The following is a 24,357-nucleotide window of genomic DNA, read 5'->3' on the forward strand; positions in this document are numbered from 1 at the left end:
CAATGGCCCCATTCCAATATTAGGGTATTTATGACCTATGTCTCAGTCAACAACAGCCATAATATCCCCACTCCAATATTAGGGACCTACATCTCTGTCCACAAGGGCCATAGCTTCAAATCTTCCTGGAAAATGTTGAATCTGAAGTATCATCTACACATCATCAATCCAGGTAGCTGCATTTAGTTATTTTCATGTTGAATGATAATAAAAACAAGAGCTCAAGTGGGCCAAATATTGTTCACCTGACTTCTGTAAACTTTCTCCCAACTTTCATATCATATCAATTTTACCTGTTTTAATAGAGTCTGAAAATAAATAATTTCCCAAAATAAAGGCATAATTAATATGTATTGCTCTAGTTAACAAATTCATGGTTATTTACAATGGTCAACAGGTTAGTATTTTATTATCAATTAGCAAGTTAAGGAGGTCATCTGAGAACTCTGTGTGTGTGTGTGTGTATGCGTGCGAGCAAGTGTGTGATTTGGATTTTTAACGTACCTTTAACAATTTTTCAGTCATATCGCAATGATGTCTGCAGTGTGGCAGTTTAATAGTGATGCCTAGATCTAGGGCAATATGTCCTATGATGTCCCACCCAGTCACATTATCCTGACACCAGGCTGATCAATACTAATGCTAACCTCTTAATGCTGAGCGCCTAGTGAGGCAGCTGATAGTACAATTTTTCTTAAGTCTTTAGTATGACTCGGCTGAGGTTCAAACCCGTTACCTCCCACATCCAAGGTGAATGATCTAACACTAGGCTACCAGAGGCGGTCTTTGAGCACTGAAGAGTCAGCAAACTTGTCAGCTTTTTACCATGATCAAACCTAAAGTTAGTTCTATGGATAAACATGCATTAATACTGTAGTGTTTTGAGTTAACAACAAGTATCTCCTATTGGGAATGAAAAGAAAAGGAGGTCAAAAGGTTACAATATCTAGGGCAGTCTATTCATGAATACTGATCATTTACTGAGAAGAAAATGCTACAAACGTTTCAGAAGTAAATTATTGATGCATTTCTTGATGTGTGAAATCCATTGTTGTTTCTCCACTGCTGTTGCTGCATACACCACAAAAGACTTGCTTGGACTTATGATCTTCCAGCCATTACGCAAATCTGAAAGAAATTAGGCCTTGTAGGAGATATATAAAGACCATAGACATAAATGTTATGAATGTATCTGAACATAGAATGAAATGAAAAAGAAATGGCACATTTATAAAATTAGTTATATTATCACTGGTTTATGATACTTATAAAAGTGATATGTTTGTAAAAGATGAAAATATCCAAGATAAACAATCACTCATTGCTGTGTGAAATTAGTAACCCTTCAGACTGGTGGTTTCTTTGGCACCAATTTTAATAACATGTCATCCCCAACCCCTTCCCCAACGTATGGGAACCAGTGTAAAGTATAAAGAGGCAGTATGTTGGGCTACTAATGACTTTTTTCCATCAACCTTGATTCCATTAAATTTTTTATTAAACAGGTTTACTACAGAAAAAAATCACAGACCTGTCAATTAATAACACTAAACGAATATAAACTGCCCAACTTTCCAGACAGTGGTGGTGCGGTTTATGACACAAAGTGGATTTTCTGGTAACAACAAGGGGAGAGGTGGGGCAGGGGATCAATAAGCATGACCCAAGGTGCTGATACTGTACAACTGAGCTTACGTCATTTAGTCATACAAGCCAATAACTGAGAAGTCAAAATCTGAACAATGAAAATAGAACACCTGTTTTCTTAAAAGAAATTATTACAGTTCCAAATGAAACAAGTTGGAAGACTTAGTAATTTCATATATCATTACAGACATGTACACACACACACGTCCCAATAACTATCATGGTGAGGAACAAAAATACACAAAGTTTCTGACTTTAAATTCAACATAAATATAAAATTAGAATTCAGTTAGCATCCACTTTCCATCATTTATGACTGGTTCACAAATTACGCTTAATTGTTACTACTGGACACTGGAGTAAAGCATTAACTTGTATATGCAGACTGTCATTACTGGATAATGGCACATGGCATTAACTTGCATATGTGGACTCACTACTGGACAGTGGAGTACATCATTAACTTGCACATGCAGACTGTCACTACTGCATAATGGAGTATGTCATTAACTTTCATATGCAGACTCTGTCACTACTGGACAGTGTAGTATGGCATTTACTTGCATACCAAGATTCAAGTCACAAATGGACAATAGAGTAGGACATTAACTTGCATATACATACACTGCCAATACTAGACACTGGAGTATAGCATTAACTTGCGCATGCAGACTCAGTGTCACAACAGGACAGTTAAATATGGCATTAACTTGTATATGCAGACTTTGCCACTACTGGACAGTGGAGTATGGCATTAACTTGCATAGACAGTGGAGTATGGCATTAACTTGTATATGAAGACTTTGTCACTACTGGACAGTGGAGTATGGCATTAACTTGCATTGACAGTGGAGTAGGCATTAACTTGCATAGGCAGTGGAGTAGGCATTAACTTGTATATGCAGACTTTGTCATTACTGGACAGTGGAGTATGGCATTAACTTGCATTGCCAGTGGAGTAGGCATTAACTTGCATAGGCAGTGGAGTAGGCATTAACTTGCATATGCAGACTTTGTCACTACTGGACAGTGGAGTCTGGCATTAACTTGCATAGACAGTGGAGTAGGAATTAACTTGCATAAGCAGATTCTGTCACTACTATACAGTGGAGTATGGCATTAACTTCATACCAAGACTCAAGTCACTACTGGACAATGGAGTAGGCCATTAATTTGTATACATAGACACTGCCAATACTAGACACTGGGGTATAGCATTAACTTGCATATGCAAACTCTGTCACTACAGGACAGTTAAGTATGGCATTGACTTGCATATCCAGACTTTGCCACTACTGGACAGTGGAGTATGGCATTAACTTGCATACCAAGACTCAAGTCACTACTGGACAATGGAGTACTAGGGCATTAACTTGCATACACATACATTGCCAATACTAGACAATGGAGCTGCATATGCAGACTCTGTCACTACTGGACAGTGGAGAATGGCATTATCTTGCATATGCAGACTCTGTCACCACTGGACACTGGACAGTGGAGTATGGCAGTAACTTGCATACCAAGACTCAAGTCACAAATGGACAATGGAAAAGGGCATTAACTTGCATACACAGACACTGCCAATACTAGACACTGGAGTATAGCGTTAACTTGCATATGCTGACACAGTCACTACAGGACAGTTAAGTATGGCATTAACTTGCATATGCAGATTTTGCCACTACTGGACAGTGGAGTATGGCATTATCTTGCATAGACAGTGGAGTGTGGCATTAACTTGCATATGCTGACTTTGATATTACTCGACAGTGGCATATGGCATTAACTTGAATTGCCAGTGGAGTGTGGCATTAATTTGCATATGCAGACTCAGTCACTACTGGACAGTGGAGTATGGCATTATATTGTATAGACAGTGGAATATGGCATCAACTTGCATACCAAGACTCAAGTCACTACTGGATAATGCAGTACTAGGGCATTAACTTACATACACAGACATTGCCAATACTAGACAATAGAGTTGCATATGCAGACTCTGTCACTACTGGACAGTGGAGAATGGCATTATCTTGCATATGCAGACTCTGTCACTACTGGACAGTGGAGTGTGGCATTAACTTGCATAGAAATTGGAGTATGGCATTAGCTTGCACACAAAGACTCAAGTCACTACTGGATATATGAGTAGGGCATTCATTTGTATACACAGACACTGTCAATACTAGACACTGGAGTATAGCGTTAACTTGGACATGCAGACTCTGTCACTACAGGACAGTTAAGTATGGCATTAACTTGCATATGCAGACTCTGTCACTACTGGACAGTGGAGTATGGCTTTAGCTTGCGTATGCAGACTCTGATGCTCTTAATAATTCATTGGAGAGTTTGAAGATGATACAAGTTTCACTAGTATTAATCTCTGCATACATTAGAGACTGGATGGTAATGTTGTTTAAATTTCCCCGAGGAAGTTGTGGAATTTTTCTCAGCACTGAGAATGACCTGTTGGAAATCACAATGCAGTGAGGAAGTGACAAAGAAGCAAAGGCCAAGGTAGTTATCATGTTAATTCTTGGCAGTTGTTATGGTCGATGATATATGCATTTTGACATTTTGTTGTACAAAAAATATCCCTTTTACACTGCTCCTAACTTTATCATTCCAGCAACTGAAATAATTACTGTGCTTTTTCATGAAAGCATAAATGGGGAAAAATCTGACTTCAAACTAACTTTGCTGCCGATAATTAACTAGCCAAAATCTTTAACAAGAACAACTTCCAAAAGTTTCTGACATGCAAGACAATGAAGTGTAATAACTACAGTAGCTTCAATACACATCTCTGATTACTTTAACCTTCAACAAGCTGGGTTGTTCCATTTCATGTACTTTACCTATGTAAATTAGTAAAATGGACCCTCCCATAGCAACTTTTAAAATATTAGCATTACAATTCACTCAATCGTCAATAAATTAAAAATCTGAAACAGCGGTTGTGTATCTTTTACCACCTTTATGTTTTAATTACCTTTGTGACAGTTAACCATATAAACTGTCTAGTAGTAATCATATTCCATGCATTAACCATACAAACTAAACTTACCCATATAAACTACCCTAGGATAATCATATTCCATTGGGGGCCCTGAGTAGCCAAGTGGTCTAAAGTGCTCTCCATTAAGGATCACTGCCATCTCACCTCTGTCTGCGTGGGTTCAAGTCTCGGATTTGGCTAATGTGGGTATGTGAGAAAGCTTGCCAGTAACTTCTCGTGGGTTGTTGGTTCTTTCCGGGTTCATCCTCCACCATTATTACTGGCCGCCATGTATAGCCTATCATGTGCTGAAAAATGGCGTTAAACCCTACAACAACAACATATTCCATGGCATTACAATTAGCCATATAAACTACCCAGGGGTAATCATATTCCATGGCGTTACAATTAGCCATATAAACTACCCAGGGGTAATCATATTCCATGGACATTACAAGTAACCACAGTGTCATAGACTCAGAATTAACCAGCTGTGCACCATAATGGGGTTGGGGTGGATATTTACTACTGTATGTGAAATCTCCATATGTTACCAGAGATTTTTCTTTTTAAGACATGAGTTTTGCTCATTGGACCTTGGGCAGTGCAAGAGCATGTAGTTTTGGCAAATTAGTTGCTTTGTGGTTTCATGAATTTTAAACCGCTTTGGTGGCCTAGTGGTTAGATCGTCAGCCTCAGATGCTGGAGTTTGTGGGTTCAATCCCCGGCTGAGTCATACCAGAGACTTAGAAAAATTGTACTAACAGCTGCCTCGCTTGGCGTTCAGCATTAAGAGGTTAGTGTTAGGACTGGTCAGCCTGGTGTCAGGATAATGTGACTGGGTGGGATATCATGCTACATGTCTGCGACATGATGCCCCAGTGCTAGACATCACTATAAACTGCCACAGTGCAGACATTGTAGTGATATGACTGAAAAATTGTTAAAGATACGTTAAAAATCAAAATCACATCACATGAATTTTAACGTATATCTTCTCCCTATTTTTGATAATGCGCCACTTCACAGGCATGTTTTCAGACTTCATGTGGTCCATAGAGTCAAATTATACTGAATTACTAGTTGGGTAATCCCATATTTATTATGCCTTTAGGAAATCTCTGTCAATAGGTTCTAGTTATTACCATGCTCATCATTATATTACACTTGGCTTGTTAAGGTTTGACATTTTACATTCAGCACAGTTTCTTGCCCAAATTACATGTCTGTGTTACCTCATTTAATACCAAATGTGTTTCTCCATCATGTGGTTTCTTGATGGGAACATCATGACATGTGTGTTCAACATGAAGTTTCAGATTGTTCGTGTTTCACGGTAAACGAACTTTTCAACGATCAAGTCAAGTTCTTATGGACACCATTTTTATTTGTTTGTGACCCATGACCTTAATGGTTTGATAGTACAGGTATGTGATTCATTTACACTCAGATGAAGTCACAGTGAATTTAATGCTGAAAGTAATATCTGAAATATACTGGGTTTATATAAAAACTGTTAGATTTATTGAGTAATTAAATTTGTTTTGTGCATAGCTGCAACCTCCCCAGCAACTACAATTCTTTTAGTATCATTAAACCCTGTCATTGGTTTGTCACAGTTTATCCACTAGGGAACTGTTGTTCTGCTACTGTAAACTATATAGACAAATTAGGATATAGAGTTTTTGTCTCAGAGTTTTGTGCAGAGTAAGATATAAGTTGTGAGAATGTTTTATATACTGAAATATCATGAACCTTATTCATATATGGTTGATATTGCAAGATTTGTGCTAGACTGAGGTTTGCCAGTTTGCCACATCTGATTTGTTGGTGGATTTGGTCTGCCAATAATGATTGGTTCAGTACTGTCACATGGTTAAAAACCGAAGGTTATATATTGGAGTGGATGACAGTACTTGTGAGATAACTGCAGAGCGTGGTCAAATTTGAAACCATAAGTAACACCTGTGAAGTCCAACACCCCTTTTAGGTAATAACATATATAACTTGCTAAATGATAATAATACCCTCAATTATTTGGACATTATTTAGGTGAAAAGCTAGCAAAATAATAATTACGTTGAACATTTGAAGGTCCATGTTTTTAACAGCATGCAGAGGCAAGAATTTTGGAAAATTACGTAGGAAATGTTTGAGTAAGTAAATTAATCTTCAAAATTGTCATGCAGTTATCTCCCACCACACTGGTAACCTGGGTTAAATGAATACAAAGCAAATCTTCAACTCTCGTCTGTTGGGGTCACTCTTATGTTTTCCGATCATTACTCAATTTATTTAACATTGAAACAGACCATTATATACTGAGACATTTTACTGAAATGATCCAGGAACAAGACATCAAAAATTAATGTCAGTATCTAATTGTTACAATACAAGAGTGCAAACAATGAGCGTTTCCTTGCAGGAGTATAGGAGTAGAACTTCTTCAATGAACCCTCCCTAGCAGACAGGAAGTACAGGTTGCTTACAGTATAATCTACCCAGAGGTAATCATATTCAGTGGATATTACAATTAACCATATAAACTGCCATTACAAATTACCATAAAAACTTCCCAGGGGTAATCATACAAACTGCCATGAGGTAATTATATTCCACTGACATTACAATTAACCATATAAACTACCCAGGGGTAATCATATTCCATGGACATCACAATCAGTAATACAAACTGACATGAGGTAATTATATTCCATGGACAGTACAATTAGCAACATAAATTGCCCAGGGGTAATCATATTACAGTGTGAAGCTATGTACCATATAAGACAAGTCATACTCCAAACAACAAAGATCTTGATCTGCCATAGTATAATGTACTTGCAGATCAAGGTCTATGCTGTTTGTTCTACTGATTATTCCTAACAAACTGCACAGACCTAGATGTGCCAGTGCATTATGCAATGGCAGATCTGGTCTGTGCAGTTTGCAGTTGAGCTCAACTTATAAATGAGTATATATTGTAAATCCCAACTCATTACTGTTCATACAGGCTCACCATTATGGACATAGACTGTGGTGTCAAATAGGTCTCTCAGTCTCACCTGATCTGTCATGTTTTCCCTTTTATAAAATCAAATTGAAATGGCAGGTATGCAATTAAAAAAATATACAAAAAGAGTTCAACAGCACAAAAATTGACGACATAACTAGAACTTACTTCCATCATCCTCTACACTCTCCAGTTTAATGTCCTCCAAAGGAAGGATTCTCTGACTATTGTACTGTAAGTAGAAAGTGAACCTGCTGAATTCTATCTTAATGTACAAGTGTAATCACTATCCTCTGGTGAAAAGCAAGAAAGCAAGAAGACAGCATTCAGCACAAAATTACATGTCAGTCCTAATATTTACAAATAAATCAGATTCACTATGTAATACCAGCAATACAAAGTATGTAAATATAGTTTACCGTAAAGAGGACTCTGTTCCTATGCTGCATTCATGAAAGATACTATAATAAATATTGAGTATGTGCCATTTGCATTAATGTCTCTGTTTATAGCTTTGTCTGATTTTAGTGATTCGATGTTTGACTATGTTGGTGTTGGGGAAATATTTCTCAACAGGAGTAATTAGCCAATTTCTAGGAACAGACATTACAGTGTACAGAATTCATGTGATTTTACAATGACATGGATTAGTTTGTAGTTTGAGATTGTGTCAGAGCCACATAAATGGGCACGGAGCCAAGCAGTCACCATCTTAATCTAAAGGTATTGACTGATTGTGGTTTTCAAAGTGAAATATTTGTGATAAGGACTAATATTTTGTGCCATGGAATCACTGCATAGGGATTATTCCCTTAGTTGGAGATGTCTTTTGTTTCTGTGAAGAATTTGGTGGAGGGGCATATGTAGAATGTGCTTCAGAATTGTGTTGTGACTGACCCTGGGATGGAATCAGACTGGGTGTTTGATTTATGATTTCTATTTCATGGTATAAATAAATGATGTTACACTATGGAATCCTAATAAGGAGAAGCCATGTAATTGTGAAGTTGTGATAATTGTGGTCATTGATTAATTAGAGAAAAATTATTTGTAGTCTTTGCACATTACAACAACTGTTATCTAAAAGTCCTTCAAAATAGGGGAAAACAAGTGACTTCTAGCCAGTGTTTGATTCACTCAGCAAAGATACCCTTTGCATCTAACAATACATTTTATCAAGCTGGGTAAAAGGTTAAAAAAAACCAACAAGAATAAAAAGAATCATATATTTTGCCACCTTCACTGCTTGAAACAAATATAAATTTTCAATGACCCTGAAATTTATTTGAGAAGAAAAGAGTGGGTATAGATGTATTAACATGCACTGGTAGTGCTTTCTGATTGTACAATTCAGGCATGATAGTGATACAGTACAGGTCAAGCACAGCGCACATAACAGTGCTTCACTAGGCAGTGTATCTGTGCACAAGTAACCCTCCACATGGTTCACTAGCCAGTGCAGTATAAGATTGCAAGTATACATAAAAGCCAGAGGTTATATACACTGACTAGAGAAGTAAAATGACTTCCAACATGTTGAGATGTTGTTCCTATGACATACATAAACACAAAATGTAAGACTGTCTCCTTAGTTATAATTTTATTTAAGAAAATGTTTATTAACATGCCTGCTAACAACAAAAGCTATCCATCCTGATGGAACTTGTGATGACCATATTGAAAAAATTTAACCAAAACTTCAGAGATTTTGACTTTGGTAATGCTAGAGGGGACAAAGTATATAAGCTCATCAACTATACTGTTAAAGTGGCACCCTACAGTTTCATATTTTGCAACGGATTAGAATTTTAAATAAAATGAATTTCCCCAGGTTTCTTCACTGGTTATAGTGGCTATTTAAAAAAGACCTTGTATATCTTAGGTATTGTTCCAAGAACCTTTAATTCCCTTTATTTTTGTGTCTGATTGATGGGTGTAATATCAGTTATAGAGTATATAGCTTGGCCTTACTCCAGATGTGCATCTTTCAACAAACTTCTAGCTCCACTTGGTCATTTTCACTTCCTGGACTTCAGAGGTAAATTGTAAAGAAAAAAAGCTGATAACTTTTTTTTTTTACATTTTATATATTTGGTAATTCATCCATTGCACTCTCAAAAGCTGGTATTTTCTAGCTGGGCAAAATTCATTTTCTCAATTTTAACAGGTGCAAAAGATTAGTGTACTTTTTTAGCAGAAGGGAGTAGTCATTTTAGTTAATAGTGTGCTTAGGGCACGTACAATTTCCATATAAAGTACAACATCATAAGAAATGTCAGCCACATTACATCAAAGTAGCAAAGAGGTATGCCAACATTCTCTCCACTGTGCATGTTTCAATGCAAACATCTTCACCTTACATACGTCACTCTCTCAAAAGTACATAATACAGTCAAACCCACTTATCTCGACCTCGGTTATCTCGACAACCCGCTTATGTCGAGCGTTTTGGTCCGGTCCCGAAAAAATTCTTCTTTGTTATGCTATTTTTTACCCGCTTATCTCGACCTCTGTTAAGTCGATAACCCGGTTATGTCGGGCATAAGTTTCGGTCCGAAGTAACATGTGGACCCGCTTAATTCGACGAAATGCAACTTTTTAACGTCAATCTCACAGAAATTGTACAAGAAATAGTCAGCAAAAGCGATCGATTTGTAGAAAATATGAAGTAATATCAGTCTGCTTTTGTTTACTCCGGTGCTGATCTGTAACGAACGATTCAAAAGCACTTACGTTTTCATACATATGCTCGGCACCGTCGACACTTGCCACAAACAATTTCATTTTTTTAATGCATTCAGCCATTTCACTGTAGCTTGGGATAGTGATAGGCTGATCATCATCATCATCATCATCATCTTGCTTGCATGATTGTATCTGCTTCGTTGTCACCGATTGGATTATTTCCTCATCAGTATGTTCACCATAGGCATTGGCATCATCATCCACGTGAACATAATTAGAAAATTCATCCCGAGCAATGCCTATGGAGTCCGCAATCTCATCAGCCATCGCTTCAAGACCTATTTCTGATTGAGGCTCTTTAATTTCTTGTGCAATTAAACACTGCTGGTGAAATTCTTCATCAGAAATTTCCGGAAAAATACAATGGAACCAGCAGTTTTGAATGGTTTTCGGCGATACACTGTTCCAAGCTGCACGGGCATACATGATGGCGTCTAGCAGAGTTGGTTTTTAGGATCGCTTTTCCTCATTTGCACTCACAGTCAATGTACATGTACATGTACATGTATTTTCAAAAACATTTATTGATCTTTATCTGCGAGATACTGTCATATATTAACCTGGATATAATACAATCTTGGTTATTTTGCACCTAACACCGCGTTATGCGTGAATGGCGGGTGCCTGAAAGCAATCGGTGGATGTTTCTCTCTCACTCTCTCGTTTGTGATTTTCTTTGATCCATTTTTCAATCTGATAACATATTCAAACCTCTGAGTACAACCAAACATGATTTGTTTTTCAATATTCACATCAATTATAAAAATGTGTCGTGTGTTATCTGACATAAGTGATGCACACTACAGTAATGGATGCATACGCTACATGTGATATAAGGAGTTCATAGATATATTTTTTCTTTAATAAATTACTTATGATGATAAAAAAGGAATAAATGATAACAACACCAGGTTAGTTCATTTCATTTTATTATCAATTAAGCGTTTTGTTTATTTTATTGTAACATGCAGTGGGAGGGGATTCCAGTAAACACCAGCAAGAGACAGGAGTAATGCTCAAGGACATTTTTAAAATTACCGGTTTTTATGAACCCGGATATCTCGGGACCCGGTTATGTCGACGATTTTTTTACACCCCCGACGTAATCAAGATAACCGGGTTTGACTGTAACTGGTGAGTGCACCCCAAGCCACTCTGAGTTTTTAATACTAAAAATCATCAGGCTTCTTTGTGTCATTATGCTATGATGTGTCACAGTAACTTTAGCACCTGACCTGTGAAATCCCAAGTCCTTGGAGTTCACTACCTCTTTTAGGATATCATTGAATCTGCTAAGGTTAACGAAGGTATTCCAAGCAGAACATGTGTTATTCCAAGTAAATCAATTTGCAAAGGCCAGACACTGCATTAACACTAACACTACCTTTTAACCCTGAATCAATAGGGTTCTTGGTTTCTTATAGGGCAATCTTCTTTCAAATTTTGGTTAAAACATGTGAAGCAGAAATCAGGTTATCACAAATAAACAATTGTTAGTGGAGAAATGGAGTCATATGACCATAACAAAAAGCTATTATTGTAAAGATCTAACATTAGTTGTTTAAGTCTTTAGACTTTGTGCCATGAAGATCTCTTATTTTCAAAGATGCTGACTCTGTTAGAGGGCCTTAAGGAGGGTACCAGCACACAGACATTAAAGGCAACATTTCCTGTGTCTACAGCAAAAGTATCAAAGTTTTCACTTCCAGGGTTCTGGACCTATGACCATAAAGAAATGTTAAATAAAATCTTAACCAAGAATTTCAAATTATCATGAGAGTCGGAATGAGGGTAGGGATGCATATCAAAGAACAGTACCTCAGTCCTACTGAATCGAGTTCAATAATTATCAATCCGAATAGTATGAACCTATATGACCTTGCAGAAATAAGAGGGCCATGGCGTGAATGTTAAGCATGTCTGTTATTTACATTTAAAGAAAGTAAAAATCTTTAACAATGGCCCTAATCAATCATTTGGAAGGAAGGACATACTGATGGATGCCACAGTGATCCTTATGTCAAACTTCCAGAAAAGTCATTTAGAGAAAAAAAATTATCCAAAAAAGTTAATCAAGATTTTCAAATGACAGTGACCTCTTTACCTTCCTTAAGAATGAGGAAGGATAGGGATGCATGGATAGGAAAGGATAATACTTTTTACTGCCCTTGCTCGTTTGCTACCTTGCTCAATATCACATGGTTTATGACGTTATGTCCGTATAGCAAAACCTTTACCAAAATCATAACAAAAATTTTCAAATGACATTGACCTGCAGTGTTGTGGCAGGAGTGGATGTCTATTAAAGGCAGAGTTTCATGCTTTTATGGTTCAAGTGTGATACCTATTCTTCCAAGGGTTTGGGACTTAGGAACATAATCACAAAACTTTTTCAAATGACCCTCATCTTGCTTTAGGATCACTAGGACAGTAAGGGTACAGGGATATGAAAAAACAGAGCCTAGTGATTTCACAGCCCAGGTAGGATAGCTATTCCTCACATGGTCTGAGATTTAATCAAAACTTTTACCATTGTTTATGATGCCAAAACAGGCTTCATACAAATCAGGAGAATTTTAATTCAATGACTTTTTAATAACCAGTCTTTAATTTTCAAGGACTACTCCCAGTATCAAGTGCTCTACTTCTAGTAACTATATTCAATACAAGGAACAAAAACAAAATCAATAAAGACATAAATAAATGTAATGAAATACAAAGCAAATGATGACCAAATCACTGTAACTGGACCCAAATTTTAAAGACTGCTGTTTAGCTGCAGTATTTTCTCCTCAAGCTGCATCTGCTTTCAATTGCTCTTCTTTGTCATTTTCTTTTCTTCTGAATCCATTGCACTGAGACATTAGTGTGATGATTTAAGCATTCGACGCTTTGCATGAAAACCACATCCCACTGTCAGTCGCTGAATTAGTAGAACCCACTGATAAAGATGAAACTGACATGTACAATGCAGATGACGGTGATGACAATCATTAAATGACATTCTTTGTGCTGACCCTATGTACACTGATATTGTCCGTTCCTTCAATAAATGTTTTTTGTCCTTGCAAACTAAGCAAAGCACTCCTCGCATTTCAAGGTCATATCTTTCCCAGCCACTTAATAAAGTGTTTGTTTTGCAGTCAATGGTTGCTAAATGTGCACTTTCCACGCACTTTGTGATGATTGCTTATTAAAAAAATCTGTTAATCGATCATCCTTGCTTGGAAAAAACAACATGAAGTGAAAGAGTGTACATGTAAAAGGGATGATGTGCACAATGTCTTATTACTTCCCTTGGATTCTGATAATGCCAGAATGGATAGCAGACGACAGAAAAATCAAAATGAAGCACATGAAGGTTATTGGATTGGGCTGTTGTACAATATGAAGCACATGAAGGTTATTGGATTGGGCTGTTGTACAATATGAAGCACATGAAGGTTACTGGATTGGGCTGTTGTACAATATGAAGCACATGAAGGTTATTGGATTGGGCTGTTGTACAATATGAAGTACATGAATGTTATTGGATTGGGCTGTTGTACAAAATGAAGCACATGAAGGTTATTGGATTGGGCTGTTGTACAATATGAAGCACATGAAGGTTATTGGATTGGGCTGTTGTACAAAATGAAGCACATGAAGGTTATTGGATTGGGCTGTTGTACAATATGAAGCACATGAAGGTTATTGGATTGGGCTGTTGTAAAATATGAAGCACATGAAGGTTATTGGATTGGGCTGTTGTACAATATGAAGCACATGAAGGTTAAGGTTCAACTCTCATGCAATACGCAGAACATGAGGGTCACCAGGCTGGGCTGTGTGTGTGTGTGTGTGTGTGTGTGTGTGTGTGTGTGTGTGTGTGTGTGTGTGTGTGTGTGTGTGTGTGTGTGTGTGTGTGTGTGTGTGTGTGTGATTAAGATTTTTAATGTAACTTTTAACAATAGTTCAGTCATATCATTACGATGTCTGCAGTGTGGCAGTTTATAGTGATGTCTAGCACTGGGGCATCATGCCACAGACACGTAGCATGATGTCCCACCCAGTCACATTATCCTGACACCAGGCTGACCAGTCCTAACACTAACCTCTTAATGCTGAGTGCCAAGCGAGGCATCTGTCAGTACTATTTTTGTAAGTCTTTGACTCGGCCAGGGTTCGAATCCACAACCTCCCGCTTCCAAGGTGGATGCTCTAACCACTAGGCCACCGGAGTGGTCCAGGCTGGGCTGTAATGAGTATGAAGTACATGAAGGCTACTGGACTGGATTGTTGTGTAGTATCAAGTACATGAAGGTTATTAGGTTGGGTTGTTGTGCAGTATCAAAACCCCTTGGAAGTTGCAGAGTATGGCTTCTGCACAGTAGCAATATATATAGCTGGAATGAGCAACATCTTCATAGCTGTGTATTTACAAAGGGGCACAGTATGGTGTCATTTTCCTTCATCTTTTCTGCCCACTTGGATATGTAGCATCCAACAGTGAGCAAAGATAATCTTTCAAATAACAGAGATAAAAATTTCAAATTAACAACTAAGCATAAATATTACTAATGTACATGAACTTGTTCTTTGTAAGAGGAATACAACTTTACCTTTTTTTTATTTACAAGAATACTTCCATAAACAAGAATGTCATCAAAAAGAAAGAACTGCCGGGGTTTTGGCTTCTTCCGACAGATTTTTGTGAGTACTCCCTCACCTACCAGGACTCGACCAGGGATTGCCAAGGGCTGAAAAACAAAGGAAAAAAATCTGCCTTCATAACTGTCAACAATTTAAACCCTGGTTAACTCTTTGACATACAAAATATATTACTGTATTATCTACACTAGAAAACATATGACTAATACATACACATTCACACTTGGTACCTTTTTCGTTCAATCCATCCCATAAATGTGAAAGTCCCTCAAAGCAACCAACACTACTGGCTGAAACAATTTCCAGAAATCAAAGATAAGACCGTTTCTTCCTATTTAAGTGATGAGTGTTGAAACAAATCTGATATTCCTGATTTTTTTAAAATAGATTTTCAAGATGACCACCCTGATGGCTATACTGGAGCTCTGATCAGCACCATTTCATTTTGGCACAACTAGATATCATAATAAGTCTTTTACTGAAAACTTTATGTCAATATAACCATCCACTCAGGACAAAAAGATTTACAAAACAGTCAATATAGAGATCATACCTGATGCAACATGTGCATGATTTTCATTTAGGACCAACTATATATGATAGTCCTTTTGTGGAAACCCCATATCAATGAGATTTCAGATTAGACGGAGTAGCTATAACAAGATTTTCAAGATGGATGACATGGCAGCTGTACTGTTATATCAAACAAACACCGATTTTCATCTAGGATGAACTAGACATTATAATAACATGTCTTGTGTAAATCCCATTTTAATATGATCATCCACCCGATAAAAGTTAGTAATAATAAGATTTTCAAGATGGTCACCTAATGGCCATAATCGAGGTCACCGTTTTCAATAGGACCAAACAGACTGCACAAGAAGTCTTTTCATAAAAATTACATGTGGAAATGACATTCTGTTCAGCAAGAACAGAGATAAAATGGTCTTCTTGATGGCTTCTGAGGTTTTCTATTTTCATTATGACCAGCAAGAAATCATAAGAAGCTTTTTTGGTGCGAACCCTATGCCATTATGATTATTCGTACAAAAAAGTAGCAATAAGATTTTCAAGATGGCCACCACAGCAGCCATATTGGAGATCAGATAGATTCCATTTGTATACAGAATAAACTAGGTATCATAACAAGTCTTCTTGTGTTGTTTGGTCGGTTTGCCATTTTTCAGTACATTATAGGCTATACATGGCGGCTAGTGTAACTGGTGAAGGAAGAACCCAGGAAAATCCCAGTAAGAACCACTGACCTACGGGAAATAATTGGCAAGCTTTCTCAAATACCAACATTGGCCAACCCTGAGACTTAAACTCATGTGGACATTGGTGAGATAGCATTTACTGATTAAGGCAAGCACCTTAAAATACTTGATCACACCAGGAAGTCTTCTGTTGAAAACCATGTATCAAAATGACTTTCCAATCATGAGAAGCAGTGATAAGATTTTCAAGATGACTCCCATGGTGGCCACACTGGATGTCAGATTAGCACCATTTTTATTTAGAACCAACTGGTCTTCATCCAATGTCCCTCAGTAAACACTCCATGCCGATATGATCATGACCATCCATTCAGAAGTTGAAGCATTAACAGTAATTTCAAGGAGGCCAATCAGTGGCTATATTGGATGTCACAGTGAAACCATTTTCATTTACAGCCAACTAGACTTTGAAATGAATGTATGTGAAGCTTTAAGGAAATCCTTTTGGAAGTTTAGGTGAAGTAGTGATAAAAAAAAAATGTGCTAGCAGATAGATGGATGACAATCAACAGGGTATCCCATAAGCTCTTCTGGTTTATAAACTACTGAACTATAACCAACACAGCATGTATGGTTGGACTTCTATGGAATATTAAGCACACAAAGGTTATTGGGTTGGGCTGTTATGTGGTATACAGTAAATGAAGTACATAAAGGTAACTTGTGTGGACTGTTGTACAATATGAAGTACATGAAGGTTCAGATTGGAATCTCATGCAATATGCAGTACATGAAGGTCATCAAGTTATGCTGTTATAAGTATGAAGTACATGAAAGCTACTGGACTGGACTGGACTGTTGTACAGTATCAAGCACATGAAGGTTATCAGCCTTGGGTGTTTTAAATAAGATGTACATGAAGGCTACTGGAGTGAACTGTTGTGTAGTATCAAGTACATCAAGGTTATTAGGTTGAGCTATTATGAGAATGAAGTACACGAAGGCTACTGGACTTGACTGTTGTGTAGTATCAACACATGAAGGTTATTAGGTTGGGCAGTCATGAGTAAGAAGTACATGAAAGCTACTGGACTTGACTGTTGTGTAGTATCATGAACATGAAGGTTATCAGCCTTGGTGGTTATAAGTAAGATGTACACGAAGGCTACTGGAGTGAACTATTGTGCAGGATCAAGTACATGAAGGTTATTAAGTTGGGTTATTTTGAGAATGAAGTACACGAAAGCTACTGGACTGAACTGTTGTGTAGTATCAAGCACATGAAGGTTATTGGGCTGGTCTGTTATGAGTAGGAAGTACATGAAAGCTACTGGACTGGACTGTTGTGTAGTATCATGCACATAAAGTTATTGGGCTGGGTTGTTATGAAGGCTTCTAGACTGGACTGTTGTGTAGTATCAAGCACATGAAGGTTATTGGGCTGGGTTGTTATGAAGGCTACTAGACTAGACTGTTGTGTAGTATCAAACACATGACGGGTATTAGGTTGGGCTGTCATGATTAAGAAGTACATGAAAGTTACTGGACTGGACTGTTGTGTAGTATCATGAACATGAAGGGTATTAGGTTGGGCTGTCATGAGTAAGAAGTACATGAAAGCTACTGGACTGGACTGTTGTGTAGTATCATGAACATCAAGGTTATTAGGTTGGGCTGTCATGAGTAAGAAGTACATGAAAGCTACTGGACTGGACTGTTGTGTAGTATCAAACACATGACGGGTATTAGGTTGGGCTGTCACGAGTAAGAAGTACATGAAAGTTACTGGACTGGACTGTTGTGTAGTATCATGAACATGAAGGTTATTAGGTTGGTCTGTCATGAGTAAGAAGTACATGAAAGCTACTGGACTGGACAGTTGTGTAGTATCAAACACATGAAGGTTATTGGGCTGGGTTGTTATGAAAGCTACTGGACTGGACTGTTGTGTAGTATCAAACACATGAAGGTTATTGGGCTGGGTTGTTATGAAAGCTACTGGACTGGACTGTTGTGTAGTATCAAACACATGAAGGTTATTGGGCTGGGTTGTTATGAAAGCTACTGGACTGGACTGTTGTGTAGTATCAAGCACATGAAGTTTATTGGGCTGGGCTTACGTGCAGTATAAAGAATTTGTAAGTTACTGGGTAAGGCTTTTGTACAATAGCTATATACATAGCTAATTTACGATATATTCATAGCATTAAACATGGAACAAAGATAACTTTGGGACAAACTAAATGTCCAAAAATAAAGTATGCTATTTAGTGACATACACTTCTTACCTGCCCTGAGCTGCCAAAGCACTGTTCCACACAGGCAATTCTTCTAGCATTTGCTTCACTGTTTACTGCAATGAAAAAGACGAGTGAAAATATTTTGCTTCTTCTTGCTTGCAATTCTTACAATACAAAGTTACCTGATTGTATAATTTACCATAATACAGTCAAATATATGCTATTTAGGGTGTCAACAGCAGTCCGTTAAAAAGGCAAACTTGTAGTCATTCACATCCAAAAGGCCACCATTTTTTAAAAACTATCATGTTGCATTCTGTTGCAGTTGCTATATTTTAAACATGAAAAAAAATCATATTAAATGATGTGTGTTTATTCTGATCTCATAATATCTTGTTTAAATCAATGTTTTCCTCCAGGTCATGATGATCGGCGGTTACCATTGTCCAGCTGCTGTTATGTTCTTACTCATTAGATCAGTTGCATTGATGTTCATTAGCAACTGAAGTGTTTCTTTCATTATACAGTTTCTCTTTACGCTTTTGCAGATGAGCATAGGTACTGCTTAGTATTCTGACCAATGTTGCATTACTCTTGTGTACGCATGAGCAAGGGACAATTTAATTATTATTCATTAAACTTTAACCTAAAACATCTTGACTAATTTAAACACGATAAAACAATCATAATACTACACAAATGTTTCTGCCAAAATCAGAAGCCATCATGGACCACCTTTGATCCCTTTTATATTACTGTTGTTGTAGCTTTTGTGGGGTTTAACGCCATTATTTAGCATACAATAAGCTATACCTATCAGCCAGTATAAAATAGGAGGAGGAAAACCCCCAAGAAAAATCACAGACCATCATGGACCACCTTTGATACCTTTTATATCACTGTTGTTGTAGTTGTTGTGGGGTTTAACACCATTATTTAGCATACAATAAGCTATACCTATCAGCCAGTATAAAATGGGAGGAGGAAGAACCCAAGAAAAACCAAAGGCCATCATAGACTACCTTTGATCCCTTTATTATTGTTGTTGTTGTTGTTGTTCTTGTGGGGTTTAATGCCATTTTTCAGCACATGATAGGCTATGTATGGCGGCTAGTATTAATGGTGGAGGAAGAACCCAGGAAAACCCCGGGAAGAACCACCGACCCACAAGAAGCTACTGGCAAGCAATCCCTTTATTAATTACAACACCTAAAAAAAACATCCCACATCTGGCTTAAACTCTCCAGATTACAACAGTATGGTAATCAATTAACAGCTTGTCATGTATACACTAGTCGTAATCTTGCTGCTCTGTCAAGCATCATTGTACCAGCTGCAACGCCTGTTGTTCTAGTGCCCAGTAGACTGGTTCTAGATGGCTTCTATAATGCATGAATATATAATCCATGGACAGAACACCTAAAAATGTTTTCTAAGAATGTTTTGGAGAAAAAATGAATTTTCCAAAGCAGTAGATTTTAACTATGAAACAGTATGTTGGTAGATGGCCTTAAAAACAGTTGATTTGTCCTATTGCAAGCAGAATCACATGTATGTTAAAGCCAAGTGAGTACTTTGGCAATCAGTTTTACCATTCATAGGTCATCACTTTTTACACAAAGTTTACAGCTTCCAATAGAAATATGGAAAGTAGATGATCTTCATAAGAGTGTGGGGGATACAAGGAGATAAATATTAATAATTCCAAGTCTTTCAACAACTTGAAAAAATATCAACTCTGCATTTCATCAGCGCAATCAAAACTTTTATCAAGCAAATTAGTTTTCCACAAGCCTGATAGGCAATTCACTTTGAGTTCAAGATGGGCCTGATCTGGAATTAGAGTAGCCCCCAGCTATGGGGCCATCAGATTTTATTTTAGCACTGGATAAATGTACCCTTCTGCACTAATTTTATCACTTGGTAATTACAAGTATACTCTTTTCATAACATTGTGTGCAAAATGTACACTTCTAAAACGTAGCACATATGGGATCTGCACATGTGAATATGCTGCAAATAGGACACAAAGATAACATTGTAAAGACATAACTGTATTAACACAAACTAACACATGGTCAAACTAAATAGATTAAAAGAAGGATACTGTATCAGGTATCCTGACAAATAATTAATGCCCATATGCCTCATAGCTGGTTACCTTGCTGGAAAAATAACACTGCTGGCCTGCCATGACACTATACAAGCTTTGATAACTGAATTCAAAAGTTTATTGTTATTCATGATGGATTGGCGAGTGCTCACTCAATATGAATAATAATTAAGTGCAGACAGAAACAGTGTTTTTCCCCATTCATAGTTAATGTGCTTTGCTTTCTCACACAAATAACGTTTTTTTTATACAAGCATGGAGATCTGTAATATTCCCATAGGTGATTAGCCCCCGAATGGGGCTGAATATTAATCATGCTACTAGTATTTACAGAAAGTTCAAAATAAACATGCCAGCATGTTTCATATCTCAAAGTTATTCAGGTAAATACCTACCTCAGCTGCAGGCCTAGACTTTAACATAAATTTCTTTGTAGCCCAGAGAACAAGTAGTCTGAGAAGCTGGTTGTCGACAACTTAACTAGCTATTGGACTATTTAAATTATGAAAACTTCTAGTCCAACAACAAAGTTACTAGCACTGGGATAGAAGACTACTGCTAATTTCAAGTCCAGCAATAGATCATGATTTTTTCATGAGTCTACTTTCTTCAATTCTTTTACAAACAAATCTAATTTATTTAAGATATGAATTTAAGATATGAACATTTTTAGTACTTTTGAGCAAATACAATGCTTTTGAGCATTTCTGAGCACTTAAGGTTTCTGTCTCCAATACTGAAGCAAAATGCATACCAAATTCGACCGATTCACTAAAATAAAATACTGCAATGCTTACCATTTGAAAAGAGGCAATTGTCACCAGAATATTCTGTTCAAAATAATATTAATTTTGGACACACGGGATACGACCCCTGTGTTTTCATGACTTGCGATATGTCGGCCTATTCTGTGCACAGCTTTGAAAAGATGTAATGTTTATCTATCGGGCTACAGAAATGAAATATATTACTTTGGACTGTTTTTGTCAGCATTTTGGTTGAGTAATTAGGTCAGGTTTATAGCTAGTTTTACAAAATTCAACATAACAATGCCAATAAATGGCAAGAGATATTAAGCAAACTAAACTGATCCTGAGGGCCCCGAGTGGTCTAAAACACTCCATTACGGATCACTGCCAGCTCACCTCTGTCTGTGTGGGGGTTGAGTCTCAGATTCAGCCAATGTGGGTATGCGAGAAAGCTTGCCAGTAGCTTCTCGAGGGTCGGTGGTTCTTTCTGGGGTTTTCCCAGGTTCTTCCTCCACCATTAATACTGGCCGCCATGTATAGCCTATCGTGTGCTGAAAAATGGCGTCAAACCCTACAACAACAACAAAACTGATCCTGTAAAAAAATTAGTCAAGTTCAACAGTTTATAACAAATAGGCTATTATTTGGAAGAGAAACAACAATGAATGGATGCAGTGTGTTTACAATGTCATGTTTATAGGGGAAAATTACTAAAGAATTTAGAAAGAGACTATACGCCAGGGAATTTCTTGAGAATCCCATTCTAGTGGCAAGTTGACACATTGGGAAGCAGACGATTTTGTATGCGTGGTTTAACTTCTTGCAAAATTGGAAACTTGGATTAAGATGCAGAATTTTTTTAAGGTATAAATTTACATCTTTTATATTATGTATTTATTTGTATGATTCTAAAAGATACATAGTAAACAGGATTTTCTGGGTTATAGGTTGAAGGTCATGTTGACAATTAGAAATCACATTTTCATATGCATTTCAAGCTGAAATGTGGGCTATTTTTGTACACTTTATGAATATCACTTTTCTTAATTAAAGTACTATCGTTCTTTCTTGATACAAAATGGATTTTGACCCAAAATAACACGTGGTCCAATGTTTACATAAATGACGTATCGTTGCGCAGAATTACCCGTCGCGCAGAATTTACCGACATGGTGGTACATGTAAGCATTTCTACCGTATCTTCTGCCAGGGGTTTGCCCATACCACAATAATTCTGTTCTTATGTTGATTATAATAAAGATACTCTTGTTATATTTCTTTTATAAAGGCTTCTTTTATAATCATAATCTTTCATCGAAAGCGTCAAAAGACCCTTAATTTAAGGCTTAATATAGCACCTTCTCCTTTCCCCCACCCCCAGTTTGATGCTGGTTTGATTTTTTCAAAAGATTATAAGTTTAAGAAACTTCCGGAAAAAAACTAAGTTATCCTAAGCATTTACTGTGTGATGATTTCCAAGTTCTGTAAAACTTTAGACTACACGTGAAAATGAGTCAGAATTCACTCTTGCTATCACACCTCCCAGCCAAACGCACAGCAAAATCGTTTATAGTTACGTTATAAAAGAAAAAGTTAAAAACACACTGTCGAACTACACCCAATGAAATTTTAAAGTGTCTCCTGTTCATCGGTTTTTGTTCTGGTCCATTAAAATGAACACTAAAAAATGAATTTTTCGCCCACTTTTTACCTAAGCGATCCATTTTGCGTTCCAAATCGCTTCCGTCTTCGCCATACGTGATGCTCAACAACGTAAGGGACCTACAACTTTATCTTTTTGTTGTGGAGATCATTGACTTCTTTTCGAACCAGGATAATTCTTCTTTTTTTTTTTTTTCTTTGATCTCAGTAATATTTTTGAGCATATATAATTGTTAACATTATTTTTTTATATTAATCATGTCAACAATATTTTTTTTCAAGCTATTTGGGAAGCGGATTGTGTTTTCTTTTTTAAAACAATGCCAAAGATTATCACGCCCAAAAAATGAAATGATTGATCCCTAAGTTTTGTAGGCCAAGCAGCAACGTGAGCAATTTTAGTGTGGTTCTCAGGACGTATGTTAAAATTAAATTAAACATTAACTGTTTTAAAATTTTACACTAATATAGTTTAACCAAAATCTATGAAATCTTGCTTGTTGAATGCCCTGCACCTTAAATGTCATCAAAAATTTCCAGACCAAAATTACTGAAAGTTACTATTTCACAGCAGTAACTATGTACATGGAGGTCTAAGCTGGGTCAAGTGTGTGTGTGTGTGTGTGTGTGTGTGTGTGTGTGTGATTCGGATTTTTAATGTAGCTTTAACAATTTTTCAGTCATGTCGCTACGATGTCTGCAGTATGGCAGTTTATAGTGATGTCTAGCACTGGGGCATCGTCCTAACACTAACCTCTTAATGCTGAGCGCCAAGCGAGACAGCTGTTAGTACCATTTTTATGTCTTTGGCATGACTCGGCCGGGGATCGAACCCACGACCTCCCACATCTGAGGCGGACGCTCTAACCACTAGGCCACCAGAGCGGTTAAACTGGGTCAAGCATAGGCCTAGAGTACGTTGGACCAATCACAAGTTTCATTGTGACATAAATAATGACCTTCTAAAATATGGATGTAGTAAGATAATTAAAAAAAACGAAGTGATTATGTACTATGTGTAATCAAATTCCCACAAAGGACACCCATTACTGAAATCGTCTATATTTAACACCTACATGACATGTATGACTAATCAATATTTTCTTCTTTTTTTTAATATTGATAATTTCGTCATAAGCGCTACAGCAGGCTTTCGTTGTGGTTTACTTAGGGCAGTGCTGTCCAACCCGCGGGCTGATTTTAAATGGCCCGCCAGAGATCGAGCAGCTATATGGTCGTTGCTTTTCAGCTTTCTGCTGCGGCCCTCGGCTTCAAGAAAAAACATTTTTCAGTGGCCCATGGTGTAAAAGGTTG

General features: G+C 37.2%; 1 protein-coding gene across 1 annotated transcript in view; it reads right to left on the reverse strand.

The window, feature by feature from the left end:
- LOC149785667 (pleckstrin homology domain-containing family F member 2-like) overlaps positions 1–23,190 on the reverse strand; it is a 37,983-nt gene extending 14,793 nt beyond the window's left edge. Inside the window, exons 1-5 of the mRNA XM_089979494.1 lie at positions 23,093–23,190; positions 18,568–18,632; positions 15,011–15,148; positions 7,833–7,896; positions 1,003–1,128 (exon numbers count right to left, since the gene is read on the reverse strand). Of these exons, the coding sequence (XP_089835620.1) occupies positions 1,003–1,128; positions 7,833–7,896; positions 15,011–15,148; positions 18,568–18,632; positions 23,093–23,105 (406 nt within the window). The 5' untranslated portion in view covers positions 23,106–23,190. The remainder of the gene's footprint in view (positions 1–1,002; positions 1,129–7,832; positions 7,897–15,010; positions 15,149–18,567; positions 18,633–23,092) is intronic.
- Positions 23,191–24,357: the final 1,167 nt, after the last annotated feature.

The sequence above is a fragment of the Sinohyriopsis cumingii genome, chromosome 13 (assembly GCF_028554795.1).
Source record: "Sinohyriopsis cumingii isolate HCF-2022 chromosome 13, ASM2855479v2, whole genome shotgun sequence".
NCBI lineage: Eukaryota > Metazoa > Mollusca > Bivalvia > Unionida > Unionidae > Sinohyriopsis > Sinohyriopsis cumingii.